General features: G+C 37.3%; 3 protein-coding genes, 2 long non-coding RNA genes and 2 pseudogenes across 5 annotated transcripts in view; 2 read left to right on the forward strand and 5 right to left on the reverse strand.

Annotated features, from left to right (window-relative positions):
* The first annotated feature begins 1,616 nt into the window (after positions 1–1,616).
* On the forward strand, positions 1,617–3,722 carry LOC131324099 (uncharacterized mitochondrial protein AtMg00810-like). Its single transcript, XM_058355925.1, has one exon. The coding sequence runs from the start codon at positions 2,259–2,261 to the stop codon at positions 3,528–3,530; it is 1,272 nt and encodes a 423-aa protein (XP_058211908.1). The 5' UTR covers positions 1,617–2,258; the 3' UTR covers positions 3,531–3,722.
* An 84-nt stretch (positions 3,723–3,806) lies between these two features.
* LOC131324100 (WAT1-related protein At4g08300-like) lies at positions 3,807–6,536 on the reverse strand. Its single transcript, XM_058355926.1, has 7 exons — positions 6,281–6,536; positions 5,858–5,920; positions 5,671–5,787; positions 5,330–5,561; positions 4,759–4,917; positions 4,524–4,675; positions 3,807–4,276 (listed from the first exon to the last, which is right to left on the reverse strand). The coding sequence occupies exons 1-7, from the start codon at positions 6,490–6,492 to the stop codon at positions 4,099–4,101; spliced, it is 1,113 nt and encodes a 370-aa protein (XP_058211909.1). The 5' UTR covers positions 6,493–6,536; the 3' UTR covers positions 3,807–4,098.
* A 2,773-nt stretch (positions 6,537–9,309) lies between these two features.
* LOC131324973 (small nucleolar RNA snoR100) lies at positions 9,310–9,407 on the reverse strand (annotated as a pseudogene).
* Positions 9,408–11,165: 1,758 nt separating this feature from the next.
* LOC131323962 (pentatricopeptide repeat-containing protein At4g31850, chloroplastic-like) overlaps positions 11,166–26,722 on the reverse strand; it is a 29,990-nt gene continuing 14,433 nt past the window's right edge. The window contains exon 7 of the mRNA XM_058355796.1: positions 11,166–11,351. Within this exon, the coding sequence (XP_058211779.1) occupies positions 11,309–11,351 (43 nt within the window). The 3' untranslated portion in view covers positions 11,166–11,308. The remainder of the gene's footprint in view (positions 11,352–26,722) is intronic.
* LOC131324118 (uncharacterized) lies at positions 13,923–16,095 on the reverse strand. Its single transcript, XR_009199233.1, has 3 exons — positions 15,356–16,095; positions 15,006–15,069; positions 13,923–14,029 (listed from the first exon to the last, which is right to left on the reverse strand). It is a non-coding gene; the product is annotated as an uncharacterized LOC131324118 (long non-coding RNA).
* LOC131324102 (putative pentatricopeptide repeat-containing protein At1g12700, mitochondrial) overlaps positions 17,348–26,722 on the reverse strand; it is a 50,558-nt pseudogene continuing 41,183 nt past the window's right edge.
* Positions 23,610–24,483, forward strand: LOC131324116 (uncharacterized). Its single transcript, XR_009199231.1, has 2 exons — positions 23,610–23,744; positions 24,283–24,483. It is a non-coding gene; the product is annotated as an uncharacterized LOC131324116 (long non-coding RNA).

The following is a 26,722-nucleotide window of genomic DNA, read 5'->3' on the forward strand; positions in this document are numbered from 1 at the left end:
CCTGATTCTGGGTTCAATACTGGAGTTCAGGCGCCTTCTGATCATGTTAGTGGATTTTCTCAGGGGGAGATGCAAGCTCTCAGGCGCCTCATGGCTCGGGCTGATTCTCCATCTACTATAGCTCTCACCTCCACCACAGGTTCTACGTCATCATATTTTGCCCACACAGGTATTCCGGCTAGCGCATTTACTGCATCTTCTGCTATTCCTTGAATTATAGATTCTGGTGCCTCAGATCATATGATAGGTTGTTCATCTGTATTTGATTCTTACTCTATTTGTTTTGGTAAGGATAAGGTCAGAATAGCAGATGGATCATTCTCTGCTATTTCAAGGAAAGGTTCCGTTCGCTATTCTCCCTCTATTTCCCTCTCTTCAGTTCTCCATATTCCAAACTTTGCCACTAACCTTCTGTCCGTTAGTAGTCTTACTCGTTCTGCAAATTGTTCAGTGACCTTTTTTTCCTACTCATTGTGTTTTTCAGGAATTGGACACGGGCAAAGTGATTGGCAGTGGTAAAGCACAGGGTGGCATTTATTTTTTGAAGTCTGCACCTCGTCCACCCTTGTCATGTGGTCTTGCTCTACAAGCAAATACGAGTTCAACTCTCTCTATGTTACATCAGTGGCACCATAGATTGGGTCATCCATATTTTGGGATTTTAGAAAAAAAATTTCCTACTTTAATTAATCATTGTTCTAGGAGCCAGTTTTTTTGTGAAGCCTGTGAGCTTGAAAAACATAAACGTTCATTTTATGCACCTATTAATAAACGGAGTAACTCCCCTTTTATGGTTATTCATTCTGATGTTTGGGGTCCTTCTCCTGTTACCTCTCTTAAAGGTTTTCGATGGTTTGTCACTTTTATTGACTGTTATTCTCGTGTGACTTGAGTGTATTTACTTAAGTCCAAAAGTTAAGTATTTTCTTGTTTTAAATCTTTTCATGCGATGGTGTGCACTCAATTTGACACAAATATCAAAATTCTTCGTAGTGACAATGACACTGAGTATATCGATAAGAATTTTAGGACTTTTCTGGATGACAATGGTATTCTTTTTCAGACGACTTGTGTTGACACTCCACAACAAAATGGAGTTGCTGAACGCAAAAATCGTCATCTTGCTGAAGTTGCTCGCTCTCTTTTGTTCACCATGAATGTTCCCAAATATTTATGGGAAGAAGCGATTTTGACTGCAACTTATCTTATTAACCGTATGCCATCTAGTGTTCTCCACTTCAAGACTCCTATTGAGTGTCTTCCTAACAGTTCTCGTGTCCTGACTCTTCCTCCGAGAGTTTTTGGTTGTGTTTGTTTTGTTCATGTTTCTCACCCTGCTGGTGGCAAGTTGGGTCATAAAGCTCATAAGTGTGTTTTTGTCGGGTACTCTCCCACCCAGAAGGGCTATAAATGTTATGATCCTCACTCTAGAAAATTTTTTTGTCTCTATGGATGTCACCTTTTGGGAAATCGAGTTTTTTTACTCTCCCTCCACTCCATCTCTTCAGGGGGAGCAACATGTTAGTCAAGAAGAGATGAGGGAGGAAGAAGTGTTTACATCTCAGACTCAAGGGTCATGGTCGCTACCTTTTTATAGTGAGGGGGAGAAAGAGAAGTCTAGAGTGGAACCAGTGTCTGTTGATAGTGCAAAACAGGACATTGGTGGACGAGTGGATGTGAATAGGCGTATCAGACCCAGTGAATGGCCTACTACCTTGGCAAGATATCAAAGGAAAGGAAAGAAAGGCCAATCTTCATGTGTACTGCCACCTTGCCAATCACCATCCCCTGCTTCAGTTCCAAACTCCTCAGTTGACTCATCTGGTAATGAATCTTTTCCCATTGAACCTCCTATTATTGATTCTGATAATCTTCCTTTTGCTCTTCGGAAAGGTGTTAGGTCATGTACTCAACATCCCATTTCTCAGTATGTCTCTTATGATCATTTATCTTCTTCATATCATGCCTTTGTTTCGTCTCTTTCTTCTATATCTATTCCACAGAATTGGCAGGATGCATTTATGATATATAAGTGGAAATGAGCTATGGTAGAGGAGATGACAGCTTTGAAAAAGAATGGCACTTGGGAGTTAGTATCACTTCCAAGAGGAAAGAGATCAGTGGGATGTAAGTGGGTTTTCACTGTTAAATAGAATGCTGACGGTACAGTTGAGAGATACAAGGCAAGACTGGTAGCCAGGGGTTTTACTCAAACCTATGGCATTGACTACGAGGAGACGTTTGCTCTAGTAGCGAAGATGAACACTGTGCGGGCTTTGATTTCGTGTGCTGCCAATCTGAATTGGCCTCTTCACCAATTTGACGTAAAAAATGCATTCCTTCATGGTGAGTTAGAGGAGGAGGTGTCTATGGATATACCACCGGGGTTTTCTTCCTCAGAGACTGAGGGAAAGTTGTGCAGATTGAAAAAGGCTTTTTATGGGTTGAAGCAATCACCTCGAGCGTGGTTTGACAGGTTTTCAAAAGCTATGTTGAAGTTTGGTTACAAACAAAGCCATGCAGATCATACTATGTTCATCAAAGGAGGTGCTGGTAAGATCGTTGTCCTTATTGTTTATGTTGATGATATGATAATGACAGGCAATGATGTGGATGAGTTTGTTAATCTCAAGTCCAGTCTCGCTCAAGAATTTGAGATTAAGGATTTGGGACCACTAAGATATTTTCTTGGAATGGAAGTGGCAAGGTCTGATAAAGGTATTTTTATCTCTCAACGGAAGTATATACTTGATCTTTTGGAAGAAACAGGTATGTTGGGTTGTAGACCTGCAGATTCTTCTATTGAGGCGAATCATCATCTTAGTGGAGATGTGGGGGAGCGCACTGATAAGGAGAGATATCAGCGACTTGTGGGTCGACTGATATACTTAGCGCACACCCGACCAGATGTTACTTATGCAGTAGGGGTTGTTAGCCAATTTATGCATGATCCTCGTACTTCACATCTGGATACAGTTTACCGTATCTTGAGGTATCTCAAGGCTGCTCCAGGGAGAGGAATTTTGTTTTCTAATCATGGTCACCTACGATTGGAGGCATTTACTGTTGTCGACTGGGCTGGTTCCGTGGATGATAGACGTTCTACTTCTGGCTACTGTACTTTCCTTGGGGGAAATTTGATTACTTGGCAAAGTAAGAAGCAATCAGTGGTTGCTAGGTCTAGTGCAGAAGCTGAGTATAGAGCTATGGCGCATGGAGTTTGTGAGCTCTTATGGCTCCAAACAGTGCTACATGATTTGAGAATTTCTGATAATGATCCTATGAAACTTTACTGTGACAACAAAGCTGCCATAAACATTGCTCATAATCCTGTTCAACATGACAGAACGAAGCACATAGAGATTGACAGACACTTCATCAAGGAGAAGTTGAGCAAGGGGTTGATATGCATGCCTTTTGTGAGATCCAAAAATCAATTAGCTGATATATTCACAAAAGGACTTGGTCGCAAAAGTTTCCACCCCATTGTGTTCAAGTTAAGCTTGATTGATATCTTCGCGCCAACTTGAGGGGGAGTGTTAGATTATTATGGGTTATTTGTAATTAGTTTATTAGTTGTTCTATTATGTAACTAGTTCATTCTCTAGGACCATAGTATAATTAGTCTAATGTGTTGTATAAATACTTACGTTGTATTCAGTTTATGAAGAGAGAAATATAACCCTAAATTTCTACGTCTCTCAATTTTACGGTACTTGAATTGCAATAGTTTAAAATGGTACTGTTCCAATAGCCTGGTTGAGGAAAGGAAAAGGAAATGACAATGCTGTTGACATCAGATTATTGCGCCAAAACCGTGTAATCTTGCTATTCATTCCCTGAATTAAGAATGGGAAACCGTTGCGACCTCTTTGGTAATTTAGTAGCTATAAAGCTGTGTATTTCTTGCCATATTCTAGATACACAATTCGTATGTTACGCATGCCCCGACTGTGGTCCTTCACACCTGACTCTGTCACCGATTAGAAAATCTAGCTCCAAAAATTATCTTTTTATTCATTCCTTCTTTGTTTTTCTCTTGGTTTTATTGAGCACATCATGGCCTTTCTTGACAAACTGATGAATAATATATTATTCTTATGGTTCTTCTTTCGTGTAATTTCCAGCAGAAGTATATACTGGTACTTTCAGGTTTTTATGCTCCTCACAACAAGTTGGAACGATTTGCTCCTCCGCCTTCATTTCTTCTTGATCACCTTCTTTACCCCACAACAGCAAGTACAACCCAATAATGACGACAACTCCCCCTAGTATGCTGTACAAAATAAAGACGGGTTTTTTAGAACTTGAAACACAATCGCCCTGCAGTATATGAAAAGATGTATATATCGTGAACTGTGTAAGTATATCTATCTAAGATTCTAAATAGCTGTCAAGTTGATCTTGATACCATTGCAACTTGATCTTGGTAAAATTGACGCTATGTTGATATCTACGACAGGCTAATTCGATTATCTTTTCAAAAAAAATGGGAAAAAATGGATATGTAGACATAATTTTACCTGCCCATGTAAAGTCTCTCGCCAAATACAAAGTATGCTAGCACTGCCACTAATATTGTCGATAGGGGGTTGAACATTGTCACAAACACTGGTCCTTTTTCTTCTGTGCACCACAACTGGATGAATATTACTAAACCAGATATCAAAAGTCCCTGCCATGAGACAATGAACACTAAGCCCTTGCAAGAAAAATCGGGTTTTGATTTTGGTTTATCTTAGATTACTGAACCCTTACGCCATAGATGGTAGACCACAAGTCAATGTTGAAACCGATGGTCCAAGCAGCTGGTTTGTGTTCTGTGCACACAGTGAAAACGGCTGATTGTGCTGCTCCAACAAAGCACATCCATGTAGTCAGTGATAATTTTGCTGGGTATCTTTTCAATGTAAATGCCTGCAACATTTAGGAGAGAGGTTTATAGTCAGAATTTAGCCACTTTGAGAAGATGCTGATACAGTAGGGTAAATTTTCTGTTACGTTATTTTTCAACGTGCTAGCTTCGTCCATTTCTTGTGTTCACTCATCACCACAAGGAAATGTTTACGATCAATGTTTGTACTTTATTTTTGTTGAAACTTTTATTATTATTTCTCTTTTACAGTATGCAACCGTTTCTGTTGAGACTTGCGATTCATGCATTCTAGTTGATCTTTAATTAGATTCACTATTATATGAATCCTGAACTTATCTGTTTAATATGTTGATTGGTCTTTCTCTTTTATGCAACTCATGTACTCTGTAGTGTTTATAACTTTATTTCAATCTGTATAAATGAACCCGGAATAGAGGAGATGGAGTCATAAACCTGCATAATGTACCATATAGACCATGTTATGCAGCTTGATACTGTAAGAATTGAACCCTTCAGCCAGTTCTCCTGGATAGTTGTTTTTCCATGAAGATGGATTGGAGGATGCCCTAAGTTCCTCACAATGGGTCCCTTATAAAGTGTCATGGTCATGACTCCTGCCAGGGAAACCAAGGTTCCAACAGCTTTGGCTACCCCACGAGGTTTTCGAAGATCAAGAACCTCTAACCTGCACAAAGACATCACCGCACTAATTTATAAACATCGTAACCAGTTTGTATGTATGCATTCACAATGAAATTAATGAAGGTTGTAGATTCAAAGATAAGTTAGATGACCTGAGAAGAATTGCGATTATAAAAGTTAGGGAAGCTATGGTGTTGACCATCGATGCAACAAAGGTTGGAGAGGTGTATCTCAAGCTTGCAAAATACATGTTTAGAGTCAATCCCACCCTGCAATCATTCAAAGGCTATTTAGTTCTCTTCTCATTTGTTGCTTGGGAGTTGTATACTATGATCTTACCCCAAAAGAGAGACAACAAAAATCTCCAAAAATAGGGCTACTGTCAACTTTGGCCTAATCTTCCTGCAGTGAAAAATGAACTGTCAGTAAATGTTAACCCGTTGCTGAATGGAATTCTTTTGAACTGGACAATCAACTTGTCTTAATATATATGACTACAGATATGATCTATGACCATTAACTAATGAAACTTCTCAGCATGAATCTCATGCAGTAACATAACTCAAGTTACTCAATATAACATGTATTAGACAGGTAAAAACCAATTTTTTTTTGTACTTTGCCGAAAGGGAACTTATCGGGGCTTTTTTATTTTCTTTACGGCAGAGATGTGTTGGGCACAATATGCACACATTTTCATAGCATTCATGCCCAATTATAATTGTATGCGTGTCTATGTAAATACAGAGATGTAAGATATACCTTTCAAGGAAATAGGCAAAGGGTAGCATTCCTAAGCCAGCAACTATATGTCTGTAAGTTATGTAAACATGAGGATTCATCCCATGATTGAAGGAAGCTTCTGTAATGAAATATAGAAAAGTATAGCCTATCTGAGCCAGCACCATTAGGAGGTGTGGCTTAAACCTCCGGTACGTACAAATAAGGGTAGATGCATCAACTGCCATTGGCATTCTATGTGTTTTTTCCTCCTTCACGGAACCTTATGGTCACCACTTCATCTCTAGATATAGAAGATGGTGAAGAGTTTGGTTTCAATACTTAATTGCATGTTGTTGGCATCATATTCTTGATTGTTGATCCACTGACAACTTCCCAATTCCGTTCTAGTGTAGCAATGACGTATTGAAAGAGGAAATATTCTCGATCCCATTTATGCACTAAATTGAGACAGCAACATCCTCGAGAAGCTGTGCAGCACTAGGAAAAGTTGGATCCTTGCTCCTACTAGAACAGCATGGGAAAGTTATTAGTGGTTCTAAAAAAGGAATCTAGGTTGATTGAAATGTTTCTTCACCTTTTTTGCATTCATTACAGGAATGGTTCTGAACCACCTTGCAATTTTGTGGTCTTGTTTGTCTGTGGTGTACACCAGCATATCTATGGTGTCATTTATTTATTTGAATGTAGCGATATTTTGAAGTATTGTTCATATCAAATGAGCATCCTCTCGGATTAGATGCCATTTTCGTTCTCGGCTTTTCCATATGAATGAAAGGAACTTCATCCACACCATATATTAGCTAAGTCTTTATGCAACAGAAGCTTGTTAATAAGAAATTCCAGTGTAGTTATTTTTTTCCCCTTTTTTAACAGCTCCATTATAGTCAGTTTTGTTATTGAGTTTGCGTGTATTGCAATTACCTTGAATATGTGTTACAGATCTCTGAGATTCTGTTTGCCTAAGTTTGAGGAATTGTTGTTATCTTAATCATCATTAAGAGTTTCTGTGTTTGAAACTGGAGTTTCTCCGGATTTCGGGATGTCTGATTTAGAATTTTTGCTTTGTTAACCGTAGTTTAGTATTTTGTGATGTTTTGGTTTTTGAATATTTACTTCTTTATGCTGGCTTGAACGGATGTATGGAATATATGCATCCTATCTTCACTTTTAAGTTGCTAATACGTGGCGGAAATCTTCTTCTTTTGTTCTGTTCTGCAGACTTTATACCATCAAATGCGAACAGAGGCACTGACGTCTTAGTCGAGGAATTTAGGAATTTCACCTCATTTTTCATCAGTAGGATCTGTTTGGTTACCTTAACTTTTCGTTGATCTTCTATGACTATCATTTTTTTAGGTCTTGTCAAGTGTACCATGAAATGTTAAGAAGCACAGATACGTCTCCCGGTCTCACAATTGTGTGCAACAGTCGGACAAGAACATGTTGAGAACACAATTGGAGGAACGATTGCAGTTTAAAAAAGTTAAAGGACGATCAATTGAAATGATGGATAGTTCTTGCTTCATAATGGTCATGTTGTTTGTTCTTATATCTCTAATTTGGTAGGAGCTGTAATTTATTCTTTTATCTCAACGTGTCCATGTTGTAACCGTTTGGAAAAATGGTGTGTCCGCTTTGTATCCGTGCTTTGCACATGAGAAGGAATGGGACAGAAGTCAATATTAGAAGTCATTTACCCTTCTTTCCTCTCTCTTTTCTTGGTTTTGAGCCGTCTCCTGACGGTTCAAAAGCTCCAGTAGGTGCCAAGAAGTGTGTTTCTGTCAGCTTCCCTACTTTAGTTTTTTTTCCTCCTTGCACAAACCGTTTTGGTCACCAATTAATATCTAAATACAGGAGAGGCAGCTTCCTTGATACGTTATTGCATGTTCTTAGCATCCTATTCTCGATTGATTTCCCTTTACACTATCAATATCCCAACTTAATGTTGGAATCATGCTGATATAGGATTGAAATCTGTCAGCTCACGGATACTTCTACGAGTGAGTCATGTCCCTATCCTAATTGACTCGGATACCGATACTCCTCGGTTACTCATATTTATCGCAAATTCTTTTCATGTCATGTGTGGTGTATCCATATCACACTCCTAATTGATCAGCTTTCATAAGCTTACGTGCAACATGATTCTCCAAATTTTAGGACTCACTTAATTGCAAACGTATCTTGGCCGTATCCATATCCTACTTTTTTAGGTTTTTGCTTGCCAACATATGTGTATCACATCGTATCATTTGGTCGATGCCTCACAAGTTCAAATGTTTTGTTCATCTTTTTTTGCCTTTCATTGCAGGAGGGATTAGTATCCTGAACCATCTTTCACTTTTACGCTCTTGGGTGTGTTTGCTCAACAATCGTACTGGAATAACTAATTCGGACATTTCGATTTCCTGAAGAACCGTTGATATCCCACATAAATGTGTTTTCTATTATATGGCATTTCAGTATTTTATCTAATTCACGTATAATAAGCCAACCACTGGTAAAACAAAAGCTTAACAAGAAACCCTTTTTTTAGTTTTTCTATCGAGTTAGTGTTTTTTACTTAGAATTTCTCTTATTACAATTTGTTTGATATAGTACTTGTTACAGGTCTCTGAGAAGGTATTTTCCCCAGATTGAAGAACTGTTCTTATCATTATCACCATCTTCGATTATCTTCATTTGGCAATTGAAATCAGGGTTCCCTTGAAGGACGGAGGAATTGGTCTATCAGGGAATTAATTGAGATGGACATAAGCTGATCCGAACTCTGATTTATCAAAAATAATAATAATCATTGGACAATTTCATTTCTATGAATTTCCGAGCCTTTGACTTCAGCTTTTTTAGCATATGTATGGATAAGATTACAATTCAACAACAACAATATAACAGAACCCATCTAGTCTCCAATCATTGGGGGTATGAGCGGGAGATAATTGGAGACAGACCCAACATTTGGAAATACATGCACAAAGTGGCTGCTTTCAGAATACCACTGAAACAGTGGCCCCCTTAAACCTCCAAGAACCGAGGAGCTACAGGGATGTTTTGTTGTAGAATCATGCCCCCAAATCAAAGCCAAATGGCATCGGAGAGGGCAGACATAGAGACCCAAATCAATTTATGTCCCATTGTTTAATTAGTACTTGATTTCTGATCATTTGGCCTTGGAATATTTCCTTCTCTGTGCCTACTTGAACAGATATGTCGAATATATGCTGCATATCTTCACTTTTTTGGTTGCTAATAGGTCATGGAAAATATTCTTCTATTACCCTGATGTCCTAGTTGATGGATGTGAACAATTCTTTCACTCTATTCCATCTCAAGGATGTGTTTAATTGGTGTCTTTAGCTAATTAGTTGATTATGTATGCCTTTGTTTTCTTTTGTATGTCTTGTAGGGGTGGTTCCACCAGGGTTTGAGAGTTCAAGCGAATCTTCTGGGTTTAAAAATCATACTAGAATTTTGTATATTTTTGTGTATAATTTGATATTTCTTTTTTATTATTGGCACTGAATCAGTCGTGCAAAGCTGAGTAAATGAAAATTTACTGAAATTTGTGAGTAAATAGGTCATACAGCTCAAGAAAATAAAATAAATTAGGCTCGATAAATCTTCAAGCAAAGTATATATAGTCATCTTATATAGTGTTTTGTATGCATTTTTGTCACCACTGAGTTAAAATCCTGCGGCCACCTCCGATGTCTTGTTGAGTTTAGAGTGAAAGTAGTACTGAAATGGCCAGCCTTTCGTTTGATATATGACTAATAGTGAAGGGTATACAATCCTACAAATATGTAGTCTTACCAGATTAATAGTGATTGAATTAAAAATGCCACACCTGCATGGTGCTGTATAGTTTCCGATAATTCAAAATATCCAGACTAGCTTACGCACATTTCAACTTATCCATAGAACCAACTCCACCTTCCATTACAATAGTTTAGTCCGATAAAAAAGGAATTGGATACAAGTCTAAAAATGAGGTCATAAACCTATTATTATGGGCTTGAGCTCACTAAAATCTCATTGGTTTGAGAATTCTTTGAGGTCCTCTCCTTTTGGGCATGTTTAATTCTTTGATATTGACTCAAAACCCTTTCAGACGGCAAGGGTAATAATTAGGTTTTTCGTCCACGGGAAAACCAGAAAGCAAAAACTCCAATTCTCAAATTGTGCTTCGAAAGTGTGATTTTCATAATGCTTTTCCGGAAAATGCATTCTCATGAATTGATGACTCCCAAACACCAATAATGCAATAATGTAAAATGGAGAATCCAATAATTCGGCTCCCAATCGGCCCCTAAATGTTACAGCAACCTAGCACTGAATTAATCAACAAGACTAATTACTAGACGTAACAGAATCAACAAGGGTAGCATTATTATGGATGGATCTATCATTCAAATTTGAGAAAAACTAGAATGCGAAAGTATACAATGCGAATGAGAAGCAGAGTCTGCCAAACATCCCCTTGAAATAGTATTAGTCATAAGAGACCATTTTTTTTTTTTTTTTTTGATCTTCGTCATAAGAGACCAATTCAATCACTGCTTTTCCCATAGAAACAATTCTTTTACCCTTTTCATTCTTCCTATACAGTATCATAAAGGAGATAGAGGTCAAATAAGCAATCCTCTCGATTGGAAATTTTTTTAAAGAACTCTGGAGAAAAATATCTGAACGGGAGATCTTTTATGGAATAAGCACCGATACTCAGCACCTTTGATACACCAGTAAAAACTTAGGCTTTCCAAATGGATGAAGTGAACTCACAATTATGATCCCTGCGTGGAACCTATCCCACCCTCTGCGGGTGTTTCTGTTCCCTCAGTAAGTTGCACGACGGGTAGGACAGTGAGGCTAGTCAAATTACCGCTGCCGTCCTCAATACTTTTAGCATATTATCCTTGTGTGGAGCTTATTTTCATGTGCATTCGCGAGTGTCCACCATTCGCCTTGGGGATTCGTCCTTGGATAACCCGGTCGCTGAGGTCTGTGTACCCACTGACGGGCTCTGGTGTTTGGGAGTCTGTAGCCTCAAGCGGGCAGTTTTCTGTTCTTCCATGAGCGATGAATTTGTCTGTTATCAAAAAAATGAAAAAACTCACAATCATGATACAAGGCCACGCCTTATGAGGGGATACCACTAATTGCAAATTCTTCATGGACTTTAAAGATCATCAAACTAACAAAGAAATGTCACCCACGAGTGAAATATAAATGTATGAAATTTCACAGATACTGCACTTTTTCTTCATTTCCTCCTTACTTTTTTTATAATCTTCATTCCACTTCGAAATGAGGATAGAAATTACTGTCATTATTTTTAACTAATAAATGCTGTATTAAATCTCTCCCTTGCAATCACAGCGTACAACATTTGTTGAGAGAGAAATGCCAATGTTGTACAACCCAATATTGAAATGAATAATGGAATTACTGAAGCACAAGAAGAGGATGTTAGAACTCATACTAGTAGAAGGAGAAAAGATAAAAAATATTGCCAAGGGAGGAAGATAAGAGTACGTAAGAATCTACAACATGTGGTAATGCTAAGAAAAAAAGAATTAATGCCAATGCAAATCATGGTACACTAAGCAATTTAGAGGCATTCAGAGAGTAATTGAAGACTGGAAGAGTTAAGGGGACATACGTTGGGACAGTGTATTCTACCTTTCCAAAGGAAAAAAAGAGGTTACAACCTCAAATTCCTATTCAGTATACCACTTATATATATAGGCACAAAGACGAGAGTTACGCTCAATGATAGCCTACAGACTTTGGCGTAAAACTAGATTTACCTTCCTAGCTCCACGTCTATCATAGGCATGAACTCTGTTATCACTTCTTGGAGAGCAAGATCGTATCCCCGATTTGAGATTAAATCCTTAATCATGTGAAAAGTAGATGCATGGGGTGAAATACGCCTTCCAACCATTTCCTCAAAAAGTACCATGGCCTCATGTAATTTCTGTTGTTCAACAAAACCTTGGATGATAGGGTTGTAAGTGCCACTAGCAGGTAATACACCATTCTGCTCCATTTTCACTAACAACTCTTTAGCTTCATCCAAAAACCCTTGTTTACAAAGACCACGTATCATGATATTATATGTAATGAAATTAGGTTGTAATCCCTTGGAAGAAAGTTTAATGAAAAGATCCCTTGCATTATCAAGGTCTTTATTCTTGCAAAATGCATCAATGAGGATATTGTACATAGCAACATTGAGACCTAAACCTTTGTTTTCAATCATGTGAAATAATGACAATGCTTCAACTATATGCCCGGTCTTGCAAAGCCCGCGCAACAACCTACCATAAGTTTTACTGTCGGGAGTTAGGCCCGCAAGTTCCATCGCCATTACAACAAAAAACACATTCGGTGACATGTAAAAATGTCACTAAATGTCCAAATTTTGTCACCTATTATTTTTGGTGACACAAGAAGAGGTGTCATTGTATCCATGACACTAAAAGTCAAGGGTGACAAAATTGTGTAAGTGTCACGGAATGTTGTCAACGGTGACAAAAATTTGATGTCACCAAAGACAAATTTTCCGTGACACAGTTGTCACCGAAAGTAACAGTGACAACAATATGGTGTCACGAAAGATAGATTTTCTGTGACAAATGTAATTATGTCACAGATAGTAACAATGACAACACCATGTTGTCACGAAAGAGAGATTATTCTGTGACAAAAATTGTCACTAAAAGTACCGACCATGACAGCCGATTGTATGTCACCAATAACCTTTTGTTGTAATAGACACACAACAGTGACAATCTCTTTTGTCACCAAAAAGAGGACTTTAGCAGCAATATAATTTATTTCATATATTGTTTTCAACTGCTTACAAATTAAATTTTAGATTTTTTTGTATCTTATAATTCAACTTAGCAAAACTTAAATTGCGAAGAAGCCAAATATAATTCATATCAAATATCCATTAAATCAACATTCATCATCCAACTTCAAAACGTTTCAAAAAATTCATCCTTTAACAATAACCACTTCAAACTTAACATTACCGAAACTACAAAACATCCATATCGAAAAAGAACTCAAAACAAGTGTTCCATTTACTCCATCTTGGTTAGCTTCCAAAAATAACTACTAAAAAGTCTTCAATTCCATCTTGGTTAGCTTCCAAAAAGCAACTGCATCTCCTTATTTACCTGTGCAAAATTGGAAAAAAAAAAAAGAAGTAATTATATATGTAACAATGTCCGACACATGGACAGGCTCCGGACACACTTGAGACACGTGTCCGACACATGAACAACATTAATTCAAGCTTTATCACACTTTTAAAGCCTGAAAAAGCACGATAATTAAATTGTACGTAAAAAAACAAATTCAATTAAACCACATAAATCACTTCTTTTCATGCACGAATGCTATGTTCTATTTACGTATTTCTTTTTCCCAAAGTACATTAAAAACATCATAAGGCAAGGAGGAGGTATGAGAGGTGATCAATATGGCTTAACTAGCCATAACACAAGAAGTCATACAGTCAAATTAGAAAATAGCAGCTAGTTTTTGCCACGTCAACCTCAATGATATCCTCTCGAACCATAGAAGTGCCACAAGTTCCCTAACCTTAGCAGTGGGCAGTGGCAAAACACAAAACTAGAACGATGCTACTGCACATTGCGCGGCATGGCCACCAATGAGTACATGAGAGAGCTTGTACAGGTAAAGATAACCAACTGCAGCGAATATAGACTGCAACATCCTTGGAGCTTTAATCTATGAAAAACACTAAAACGGTGGCAATTGTCATGAAGGAATGCTATGATACTAAATTTGAAAGCACATAGACCACATGTTGTGTACCCAATGACAAAAACCAGCCAAAGACCAAATGTTAGAGCTTGGTAAATTGGTAGCCAAAGTGAAACAAACCAGTAGTACAAAAACAAAAACTACAATTACTGTACAGAAACTGAAATTACAATTACTGTAAGGAATATAGCTTAAAATAGCTCTAGTTCCTGCAATACAGCTCTAAGTTCCAATTTTTTATTAGCAGCAAACTTGCTAATTTTGGTTTCATGGAAGGGCAGAAAAGAGCGAATCCGTTGGCACCAATAGGTATCTCCATCTATAGGTCTCCAAAGTGTCCCAAGCACCCAACAACACACCAGACAGAACACATTCGTGTTATAGCCAAAGCATGAAGCATTCAACTTTCAGTATTAGAACTACTTTTTTCCAGAAGTCTATAAATTATTGGGATTACAATCTCCCATCTACATGAGAGGTCAGAATATATTCTTTACTATCAATTGTGAGCTTCTTGTACCTGGGCAATCATTAAAAGTGGATGTTCCAACTCCAAGTGTCTAATTTGGTTACGGCGTTAGACAATATCACATATCCATGGCCTTATCCAATCCTATAGACAGGTATTTGGAGGAATGGAAGAGTTCATTTCACAATGCATAAAACCATTGGTACAGTTCACATGACATTAATGGGTATATACTATATTGTACTTGTACCATTTAGGACCTTGCAAAAGAATCCAATGGTTGATGTAGTATATGCATAAATTCTTATCTCCTAAAGTTCTTTATCTATCTAATAATAAATCAAAACTTTGTCCCACCAACAATGACTTGGAATCCTGAACATTTTAAGATCACAAACAATGCTTAACATAAACTTGCCATATATGACTTGAACTGGTAAAATTTCCGAAACTTTAGAAGGGGGTACTTACCTTGGGCAGGACATCCTTGAGAGTTTGATGATCCTATCCTAATTATAGAAGAGCCAAATTTGACCTGCACATAGAGAACATATTGCCATTTCTTTAAAAACTCTGCACTTAATACTATAGATAAGGATGTTAGGATATTTGAACAACTAAATAAGCAATGCAAGAACAGTATAAGTCCATATTCTAAGTACCAAATATAATGTAAGCAGTAGACCAAACACACACATAAAAGTGTGGTTCCAATGTGTGCAGATTCAAATTTTAGTTCTTCATAACAAATTGATACTCCTGCCATTTCAAAAAAAAAAAAAAAAACAAATTTATTCTCAAAGAGATACGAGAGAGAATACCCAATTATGATTCTGAATTTGCTAACCCAAGGATTCTTGAGAAGACTCCAAAATGAAATCAAGCCTATCAAATCTTCAACTCTGCCACTGTGGGTCAGCCTAGGTCTATGAGGGAACTGAGAAATTTAGAGAAATCAAGCTGAAACAAAAGAGAGTAATACACTAAAGAAGGTAAAATCATAGTAACCAATTTTGTAAATCAAATTCTCTCAATCACTCGCATCAGTTTGCAAACTCATATAAAACGCAACAAAATATAAGACCCAATACACAATAAAGTTAACGAAAAATTGAAAACCTTACATAGAAATCAGAGAATCGAAATCACTTACAGGAAAAGCAATTGGTGCGCCATGAAATCGAAGCTTAAGAAACCTTCCCCAAATATTTGAAACCCCGATCTGCCCAATTGAAAACCCTAGAGCATAGCTTGCGTCTATATTGTATACACGGACGAATATACCTACGAAGCCGAATCCAGAATATTCGAAATCTTCCCAGCGAAATGTCGAAACCCTTAAATAGAGAGAGGGGATTTGAGGTTCAGAGAGATCGAAACCCAAAACTTGATCTAAACCGAACTCTGTGCCTGTGTGTGATCCAAATCGTGTGACAACCAAACAGAAAGGTCGATCAGGAAGAAATCGTGCGTACCTGCGACGCCGGAGAGAGATCGACGATCAGTGAAGATGCCAGTGAGAGATCAATGACGATCAGAAAGGACTTGGGGCTTTTTGTTTGAGAAGTTTTCGTTTGGGGGCTGAGGTTAAAAAATTATGAGCTTTTAGTTCAAAAGAAAGGGAAAAAATAGGAGGGAGAAGGAGAAGATTTTGGGTACACAAAGAGGCGATGTCGTTTTAGGAGGGTTGAAATTTTGCAGGTGTTTCTGAAATTATTGACGTGCATAATCAGATTAAAAACGGCATTTTTTTTAATAATGCCGGTTGTGGAAAGACGCAGAGTAAGTGGAGAGAGTAAAGTTGAAGTAAAATTAGGGCTGGTTTTTCAGTAATGATTCTACACAAGTGTTTTTTGTACATATCATGCACATATATTTTTGTAGGGCTTATATTGGCCTCCCACAATACAATCCAAACCTCTCATTTTTTTTAAAATATTTTTTGGAAAGTTCTTGTCAAAAATCAACTCCAAAAAATATCGGTAAAGGCTTTCTCAAAAATCGTAGGTCAAATCAGAATGATTCGTCCTACGATTTCTGAAAAAGCCCTCACCGATATTTGTTGAAGCTGATTTCTTATACAAACCCTCCTAAAAATATTTTCAAAAAGATTAGCGGTTCAGATCATTTTGACGGACCCCACAAAAATATATGCACCTAATATGTGAAAAACATCTGTACAAGTAGCTAGCATGGTTGCTTGTTTTTGTGATAAGAAAAACTGACGTCGTTTTGAATGAAAAAAAAATTTATTTAACTTTTTATAAGCGCGCCAAGTTCTTACCAGGAAATTCGGATCTTTCAGTGACAACCTTACGCTTGTCGCCGAAACTTGCCTTCGGTGACAAATTTTTAGACCTTTCAGTGACAACTTTACGCTTGTCACCAAAACTTGTCTTTAGTGACAAATTTTCTGTCACCAAATCCCCTCATTATTTGGCACCCCAGGACCTGGTTACCCAAAGGTTTTCAGTGACAAGTAGTCAAATTGTTTGTCACCATTGAGTATATTCCGTGACAACACCATTTTTTTGTCACCAAATAGTGTCAAAAGGTGTCACTATTGATGTTTTTTGTTGTAGCGCATTGAGAAGTTCTCGACCAACTGTAAATCTACCAAGTCGAGAGATACCTGTGAAGATAGTGGAAAACGTTGCAAGGTCAGGCTTCAAACCCCTTTGAGGGATTTCTCGAAAGAGATCGATGGCCTCATCAATTTTCATATTATCGCAATATCCCCTGATTAAAATGTTGTAGCTATGAATCGTAGGTTGAATGCCCCTATCCACCATGGTATTGAACACTCTCATGGCTTCATCCATCTGGCCTTGCAAACAATATCCATTCATTAAAGAACTGTACGTGATTACATTAGAATGCACACCACTTTGAATCAAGCTTTCAATTACTTCCTCTGCCTCTTTTGCCTTTCCTTCCTTGGTTAGTGCATCGACCAAGACACTGAATGTAACGATGTCCGGAGAAATACCAATATCCAACATTTCTCCTAACATTCTTGTAGCCTCCTTCCAATGGCCACAACTACATAAGCCACAAATCAAAGAGGTATAAGTAACAACATTTGGGTGAACCCCTTTCCCTTCCAAAGAGGCATAAGTAGCCAATTGGGTTTGATTTCTCCTTTTTCGACTAATTTCTGGAATAACTCAACGGCCTCAGCAACTTTATCTTGTGCAATAAGTCCATTTAACAGGGTGGTGAAGGTAACTATATCAGGTGTATAACCATGTTTGAAGATACCGCCTAAAAGAGAGAACCCAAAGCCAACTCGATTCATGCAACAGTAACAGTTAATTGCAAAGTTGAAGGCATACAAATCTAGTTCAATGTCTTGTAACTGCAACTTGTTGAAATGAGAAAGAGCCTCAGCAGCTTTATCTTGCGCAATAAGTCCTTTTAACAGGGTGTTGAAGATAACCGCATTAGGCGTATAACCGCATTTGACGATGGTGCCTAAAAGAGAGCCCAAAGCCAACTCGATTCACGCAACAGTAGCAGTTAATCACAATGCCGAAGATATACAAATTTATCTCAATGTCTTCTAACTGCAACTTATTAAACTGAGAAAGAGCCGTGCTGTACTTGCCCAATTTCGCAGTAATCGCTAAAGCCTTAGAGATTTTGAAAATGGTTGGAACATCTTGCACGCGCAGATTCCCCGACCTGGGTTTCTGTTTCCCTAATCTTTTTCTTTCGAAAATGGGTAGGCGTTTCGCTTGGCTGATGATGGTCGAAGGAGTAGAACTAGGGTTTATAGTGTTGGAATGAGAATGAAGTGCAAAAGATGAATGGTGGGGAGGGGAGGAGAGAGAAGATTTTTACCTCCTCGGAAATTAACAGCTTCCATGGGAATGATTATTGTAAAAGCACCAATCTCAGCCATCGTCTTCGTCCCAGACCCCCCACTCTCTCTCTCTCTCTCTCTCTCTTTCAGGATAACTTTGGCCTGTGAAAGGAACGATGTATTTGTAAAAGCGCCAACCTGAGCCATCGTCGCTATTTATTTGACCGGGACCTCGCGTTTTTAAAATGTGTAATTATTTGGAAAAGTCTTGTCAAAAAAATTATTTGGAAAAATTAAAAATTACTTACTTTTACCCAAATATTTTGATAAATAACCACTTTTGAGGAAAAAAAAAGTCAAAAACTAAAAAGTGGTTATTTTTCAAAATATTTGGATAAAAGTAAAAAAAAAAATTACTTTTCCAAATTAATAATCCACAAAAATTTGGCGGAAAGCTGACAAATGTGAAAAAAATTCAAATAAAAACAAAATGTTAACTTTTAGAAAAAGTTAACTGGAACTAGGAGTTAGTTTTAGGTCATGTAGAAATGTGTCGTGGATAAGATGTTGAGGCATCACGTGGCGGTACCCCATACCACCAAATATAGTTTTAAAAAAATAGGAGTTAGTTTACATTGACGTTCGTTTTGGCTTAATACCTTGAGATCACGTCTTGAAAACAGGAGGTTGGCGTACTCTGGCGTCGTGGTTTGGTTTCCCTTGATCTTAAAGATCGCATTGACGTTCGTTTTGGCTTAATACCTTGAGATCACGTCTTGAAAACAGGAGGTTGGCGTACTCTGGCGTCGTGGTTTGGTTTCCCTTGATCTTAAAGATCGCGTCTTGAAAACTTATAGAAACTCATGGATATAGCTCATCCCTAAAATCCGGCTCAAAAGGGGAGGGTGCCCAAGAGCTTATACACAAGGTCAAGTCCATACTTAGGCGATATTGGACATTAGGATGGTAACATACCATTACGTTCTGCAACCGATGTCTTCGGCGGCCTACTTTATCGACATTGACCCGATGATAACTCTTTCTCTTTTTTTTTTTTTCCCAACTCTACAGCGGACCTAGAATTTAGTTGCAGTAGGATCAAATATCTACATGCAACACATATAATTTGCCTATGCTTGTTTTTGTCTTTGCTCTTGCCTATGCTTGCTTTTGTTGAGAGAGAGAAACAGAGAAAAAGAACAAACTATAGAGTCTATATATAGACTCGTAGACTTTGTACGGGAGAGAGAAAATGTTGAGTTCTTTGCATAACGTCACAATTAAAGAGGGCAAGAATCATAAATTTCGTGGAATTTGAGGATAAGAATATTATCCTTTGGGGCAAATTATAAAATACTCATCAAAACTATACGTGTTCTAGAAGTATTTTGGAACTCAGTTGGATCAAGTGACCCCGCTTGCCCTAGTGTGAATCCGTCCTTGTCTAATCACCTATCAGTATTCAATACTCTAAGACCTTATTCTGTTTGGGTTTTGAGGGAAGTTTTTGAAAATTATTTTATCATATATTACTTGTTCATTTGATTGGAATGTACTTATTTTTGTCGATGGATATGTGGATAACCGTTGCGCCTAGTAAAAATGTTGAATTATATTTTATTTATGAAAAAATTGCATTTATTAGTATTGCGTAATTTTTTTTTGCGAATTATTTGTTTAGTCTCGGCAAGAAGAGTCTAAAAGTAAACAATAACCAAATTTGGTTGTTACCTGTTGCTCCCATACTAGAAGTGAGAAAACATGGTTCTGGAATTAATTAAAGGATATTACGAATACACTACTGTCTCATGATGTGCAATGTAACCTTACCTTATTGTCTCAACAGTCCTTCCTCTCTCGTTTTTTTTACTTCTCTTTCTTGTATTATCCCTTCTTCGGTTATTGTAATATCGTTAGCACAGGCGAACGTTAAATACTCCTACCTATTTAGAGCCACTAAGTAAACATCTTAAGTTAACCCGTTCCGCTAAGCTTTCTTAAAAAATAAATACTTATTTTTCAATTTTCAAGTATAAAAATAATGGAATTACTGAGATAATTTTTTTTTTGTTTAAAAATCTTCACAGGGAGGGAGAAAGTTTACCACAAACTGCACCTAGTATCCCAAATCATAGTAGGCTTTAGCTTAATTAGTTGATTTTATGTTTCCTTAATCTTGCATTATCTTTTAATATAAATAGAGCTTCTTCACTTCTCTCAAGGGGAAAAACCGAAAAACCATTACATATGACGCTTTAACAACCTCGAAGAAGTAAGTCATAAAGGCTACTACTAGTATCATTTTATCAGCTCCAACAATGTCCAAAAATGGCTTGGCTACGCCGCTCACACTTTACAATTGCATTAGTATCACCAGCTCAATTCGGAAATTAGCAAACCGCAGCGGTGAATAAGGATAATAACACCCTCTGGGATGGCAAACGCTTGAACAACAAATGTTGTACAAACATATCGCAGTCACGATTATCTCGAAGGTGGCCTGAGGAGATGGACACCAGTTTGTGTTTGGGTGAGCGCCAAAAAACCACCTCCTTCATTTAGAAAGGTCATGTATACCATGTTTCTACCACCCACCCACCTTTGCTCCCTAATAGTGTTGGCATCTGGTGTCCTATACATTGATATAATCAAGAAATGGAAAACTCGTCTTGCTGCAGCTTTTAGGCTTTAACAAATGCCCTGCACCATTAGAGAATGAGAGTGCAAATTAGAACTCGATGTACGAGTCAACACCTTAGGGTTCTCCATTCCAACTTGAATATCTATTTCTTGAGCAACATGTTGCAGTAAGCAGTACGGGGACACGACACCGACACTCCAACAAGCAAATTTAAAACATGGAGGACACGACATGTCAGGGACACTATAAACTAATAGTATGCACAAACAGATGTATATTACTATATTTAAACCCATGACAATGGGACAAAATAATGAAAAACATAAGAATAAGGGCACTATATTATAATATCATATATGCCTTCAATCTAGATTATTGATGAAAGTGTTCCATCATAAGGCGTTTCATCACTTTCATGTTTTTCTTATTTTCTTGTCATTATAATATATGAATCATTGACTAAGACACAAACTGAAGAATTTCCAAAGCTTTCACCAGAGTACTGAGGTGTCCCACAAACGTCTATAGACTGTCCCGAGAGTGCCCAAAAGTATTCTAAGCATGTCTCAAGAGTGTTTGTGTGAACATAATTAAAAAATTTAGGGCACTTAAACTTTGAATGTGGAGAGTGTCAGTAGAGTTGGGGTCTGACAAGCTTCCGACAGCGTAGCTGACCTCCGACAAGATGTCTGTACTTCAAAGAGGCTGCATAATATTCTATGCTTCAATTAAGAAGATACAAGTGAAACAAAATTTCCTTTAGAAGGAATATAACTCAGCAGGCTTTAAGGCCAAACAATTGAAACTAACTGAGTGATAAAATTTTGCAGACTTGAGGTCTTAGCGCAAGAAACTTTATCCTTCCCTATCCATTTCAGTAATAGCATGCACAAATAGTACAGCAATAGAATGACATGGAAAAACTACAGTCCATCAAAACTATAAAAGCAAAATGAAGAGTTGTAAAGTCACCGGGTAGTTAAAACTGAGGAATATGAAACTAACTGAGCAACTTCAGATGCTTTCGAAATAATCGAAACGACCTTTGATGACAGAAGCAACATGACTTAAATGTTACTGCAACCCACCACTGAATCAATCAACAAGGCTAAACGTAACAGAATCAACACAGGTAGCATTCTTATGGATGGATCTATCTTTAAATTTGAGAATTACTACTGACACAATGCATTCTTCATCTAGCTCCCCAAGAACTAGAATGCGAAAAGTACACATTTTTCTTCATTTTCCCCTTCCCTTTTTTTTTTCTTTTTTCTTTTTATAATGTTCATTCCCCTTCAAAATGAGGAAAGAAATGACTGTAATTATTTTTAACTAATAAATGCTATATTAACTCTCTCCCTTGCAATCACAGCTTACAACATTTGTTGAGAGAGCAATGTGAATGTTTTACAACCAAATATTGAAACGAATAGTGGGATTACTAAAGCACCAGAAGAGGATGTTAGAACTCATACTAGTAGATGGAGAAAAGATCAAATAATTTTGCCAAGGGAGGAAGATAAGAGTACATAAGAATCTACAACATGTGGTAATGCTAAGGAAAAAAAAATTAATGCCACCAAAAATCGTAGTACACGAAGCAATTTAGAGGCATTCAGAGAGTAATTGAAGAGTGGAAGAGTTAAGGGGTCATATGTTGGAACAGTTTATTCCACCTTTCCAAAGGTTCCAAAGGAAAAAAAACAAGGGTACGAATGCAAATTACTATTCAGTAAACCACTTATATATATAGGCACAAAGACAAGGCCTTTGCTCAATGATAGCCTACAAACTTTTAACTTTTATGTAAAACTAGATTTACCTTCACAGCTCCACGTCTATGTTGGCATGAACTTCGTTATCACTTCTTGGAAAGCAAGATTGATCATATCCCTGAGTTGAGATTAAATCCTTAATCATGCGAAAAGTAGATGCATTGGGTGAAATACTCCTTCCAACCATTTCCTCGAAAAGTACCAGAGCCTCATTGAACTTCTGTTGTTCAAGAAAACCTTGGATGATAGCGTTGTAAGTGCCACTATCAGGCAATACACAATTCTGGTCCATTTTCACTAACAACTCTTTACTTCATCCAAAAACCCTTGTTTACAAAAACCGCTTATCAGATATCATATGTAATGAAATTAGGTTGTAACCCCTTGGAAGAAAGTTTAATAAAAAAATCCCTTGCACTTTCAAGGTTATTATTCTTGCAAAATGCATCAATGATGATATTATAAATTACAATATTGAGACCTAAACATTTGTTTTCAATCATGTGAAATAACGACAATACTTCATCTATATGCCCGGTCTTGCAAAGCCCGCTTAACAACATAACATAAGTTCTACTCTCGGGAGTTAGGCCCACAAGTTCCATTGCATTGAGAAGTTCTCTACCAACTGTAAATCTACCAAACCGAGAGATACCTGCGAAAATAGTTTTAAACATTGCAAGGTCAGGCTTCAAACCCCTTTGAGGGATTTCTCAAAAGAGACTGATGGCCTCGTCCATTTTCATATTATCGCAATATCCCCTGATTAAAATGGTGTAGCTACGAACATTCGGTTGAATGCCCCTACCCGCCATGGTATTCAACACTCTCATGGCCTCATCATGCCTTGCAAACAATATCCATTCATTAAAGAATTGTATGTGATTATATTAGGATGCGCACCTCTTTGAATCATGCTTTCAACTACTTCCTCTGCCTCTTTTACCTTCCCTTGCTTGCTAAGTGCATCAACCAAGACAGTGAGTGTACGGACCTTAGTTGCAGGAACCTTCAACTATACCCACGTTTGTTTGACGGAAACGCGTTTCCGCGTTCCCGTCGAAGGAAACTCCAAGAAACCCGTCCCAATGACGACGGGAACTCGTTCCTTACCTATACGGGAACTTACACCCAAAAAACGGTTGAGAGACTTACGATTCAAGTTGCAATTAGTACCTTTAAAGTTGTTTTGATCTTGTTAGTGAGCACATCTGATATTAACCTTCTAGAGTCATATTAATGCCCTTAATTTTTACGCCTACTTAATATGCACAAGAGCTCTATTGTGAAATCATGTGCTACAATAAAAATGTTGAAATATAACTAGAAACTTATAATTTTAATAGTAATATTTTATGTGGTAAAATAATATTTTTATATTGACATTTAACAATATAAAATTCCAAAATATATTTATAATTTTAATAATTTTTCCTAACCGCTCCCAATGGCGCTCCCACACTTCTGTGATCATCCGCTTCCCCGGCCCCGCCCCCGCTCCCGCTCCCGCTTCGTGTAACTAAGGTACGGACATCTAGAGAGATACCAATATCCAACATTTCTCCTAACATTCCATTAGCCTCCTTCCACCGGCCACAACTACATAAGCCATGAATCAATGAGTTATAAGTACCAACATCTGGGTGAACCCCTTTCTCTTTCATTTCGTAAAAAAGGTTCAAAGCATCATCCAACATCATATCCTTGCAATGACTGTCAATGATCGTGCTATAAACTACTTTGTCAGGTTTACAACTTCCCTCTTCCATGATCCTGAGCCACCTAACAGCCGCTCCCGTGTTTCCCTTCTTGCAGAGCCCATGAATAAACGTCTCATACAGAACTTCGTTGGGTTCAATTTCTCTCTTCCTCATTAACTTCTGGAATAACTCCTCGGCGTCAGCAGCTTTATCTTCTAAAAAATAAGTCCCTTTAACAGGAAGGTAAAGATAGCAACATCAGGCCTATAACCGCATTTGAAGATGCCGCCTAACAGAGAGAACCCGAAACCAACTCAATTCATGTGACAGCACCCATTAATTGCGATGCTCAAGGTATACAAATCTACCCAAGTGCCTAGTAACTGTAACTTTTAAAAATGAGAAAGAGCCTTGACGAAATGACCCGCTTTCGCAAGAGTCCGTAACGCTTTATTGATATTAAAAATGGGTGGGAAAGGTCGCATCCGGGAAATCCGATTGAGAAACTGTCGAGCTTCTTGGAGCTCGTTGGGTTTAACAGAGCTCACAGCGGTGGGTGTTTTGCTGGAGTCATAGTTGGAGAAATAGGGTTTCTAGAGTGAGAATGAATACGAAAGGAAACGGTCTGAGAAGGGTGTGGAGGTAGAGAGAGAAGAATACCTTTCGGAAAATTAGAAGTTTCGATAGGACTGATGACAGGAAAGACACCAATCGTCTCCATCCTCTTTCTTCTCTGTGGAATCTCTCTACTTTGCTTGTTGATTAGTGGCGACTGGCGAGGGAAAGCAGTTGAGGAGAGAGAGAGAGAGAGAGAGAGAGAGAGAGAGAGGAATTCGATACTACTGTATAAAGTTGGGCAAGGAATTGTGAATTTCAGGCTCTGTTTAGAAAAGCTTTGTTTGGTTTCCAGGGAAAGTGATGGAAAAGGAGGGAAAGAAAATGATAGGGAAATTGGAGAGAAATTTTATTATTCACAAAACTTAAATTCTTTTATTTTCTATCTTCTTTTTTTTTTTTTTTTGATCCGCTATTTTTTATCTTCTTTCTCTCAGATCCAAACAATTGAAGGGAAAATTTTTAACTTTCTTTTCTTTTCTCTCACTTTCCCTTAGTTCCAAACAGAGAAAGAAAAGAAAGGAAAATTAAAAATAAATTCCCTTCCATTATTTGGTTGGAAGAGAAAAAGAGGAGAAAATAAAAAATTTAAGTTTGGTGAATTTCCTTACTATCTTTCTCTCATTTTCTGCCCATTTTCTTTTTAATCTTTATAATCTTTCAGAGATTAATAAAATTACATTTTTCCTGATAAAAATGGATTTTTGAGAAATTATTTCCTTTTTCAAGGTATCAAAATCTATAAATTTTAAAAATTAGGTATCAAAATCTATAAATTTTAAAAATTAGTTATGTAAAATTTTTGGCAAACATTTTAAACTAATTTTTAGATTTTAGAAGCTAGAATCTAAAAACCGGAAAAATAAATTTTTGCAATGCCAAAACTGTTTTTGTTGGTGCCAAATCTCCAATGCATAAAAGTCTTGTACATTGCACATGGTATAAGCCTTTTGTACACTAAAGTTTTGACACCAACAAAAAATAATTTTGACACTATCATTTCCCATTTTAATAAAAAGCTAATGACGATTAATTTTAAGCATATAGGACAAAGTAATCTGAGGTGGTGTTTTTCTTAACTTTTTGAGAGTTTGTAGGGCTTTTTAAGTTTGTCTTCATTCATTCTTTTGGGTTTGTTTGCGATAGATGTGGATTCATATTTTAGCTTCAAATTCAACTGCATATTTTAGATTCCGAATTTTAATAAAAATTGAGAAACATGTTTGTTGCAACTTTGAGATTATGAGAATTTAATTCTTTTTTTGAGAATTTGCGTTACAGAATTCCAAAAGCTACCACAACCCAACTTTGGAATTTTGAGAATTCCTTTTCCTTTTTCAAGTTTTCAGAATATGTAGATTCTAGTAATCATTTGTGTAGAATTTTTGACAAATATAGTAATATGATTTTCAGAAGTTTGAATCTAAAAACCTGTCCAAGGGCATGTTATGGATAGTTATGGATACATATTTTAGATTCTAACTTCATATTCTGCTGCAGATTCTAGATTCTAGATTTTAGTCGAAGATCATAAATATGTTTACTATAGCAATGAAGTCTATATTACTCCCTCCGTCCCAAGTTCTTGATCCTCAACAGTTTTAAAAATGAAGCATTTTTACGTGCAATGTTCAATGGCTTATATCTTA

The sequence above is a fragment of the Rhododendron vialii genome, chromosome 4a, assembly GCF_030253575.1.
Source record: "Rhododendron vialii isolate Sample 1 chromosome 4a, ASM3025357v1".
NCBI lineage: Eukaryota > Viridiplantae > Streptophyta > Magnoliopsida > Ericales > Ericaceae > Rhododendron > Rhododendron vialii.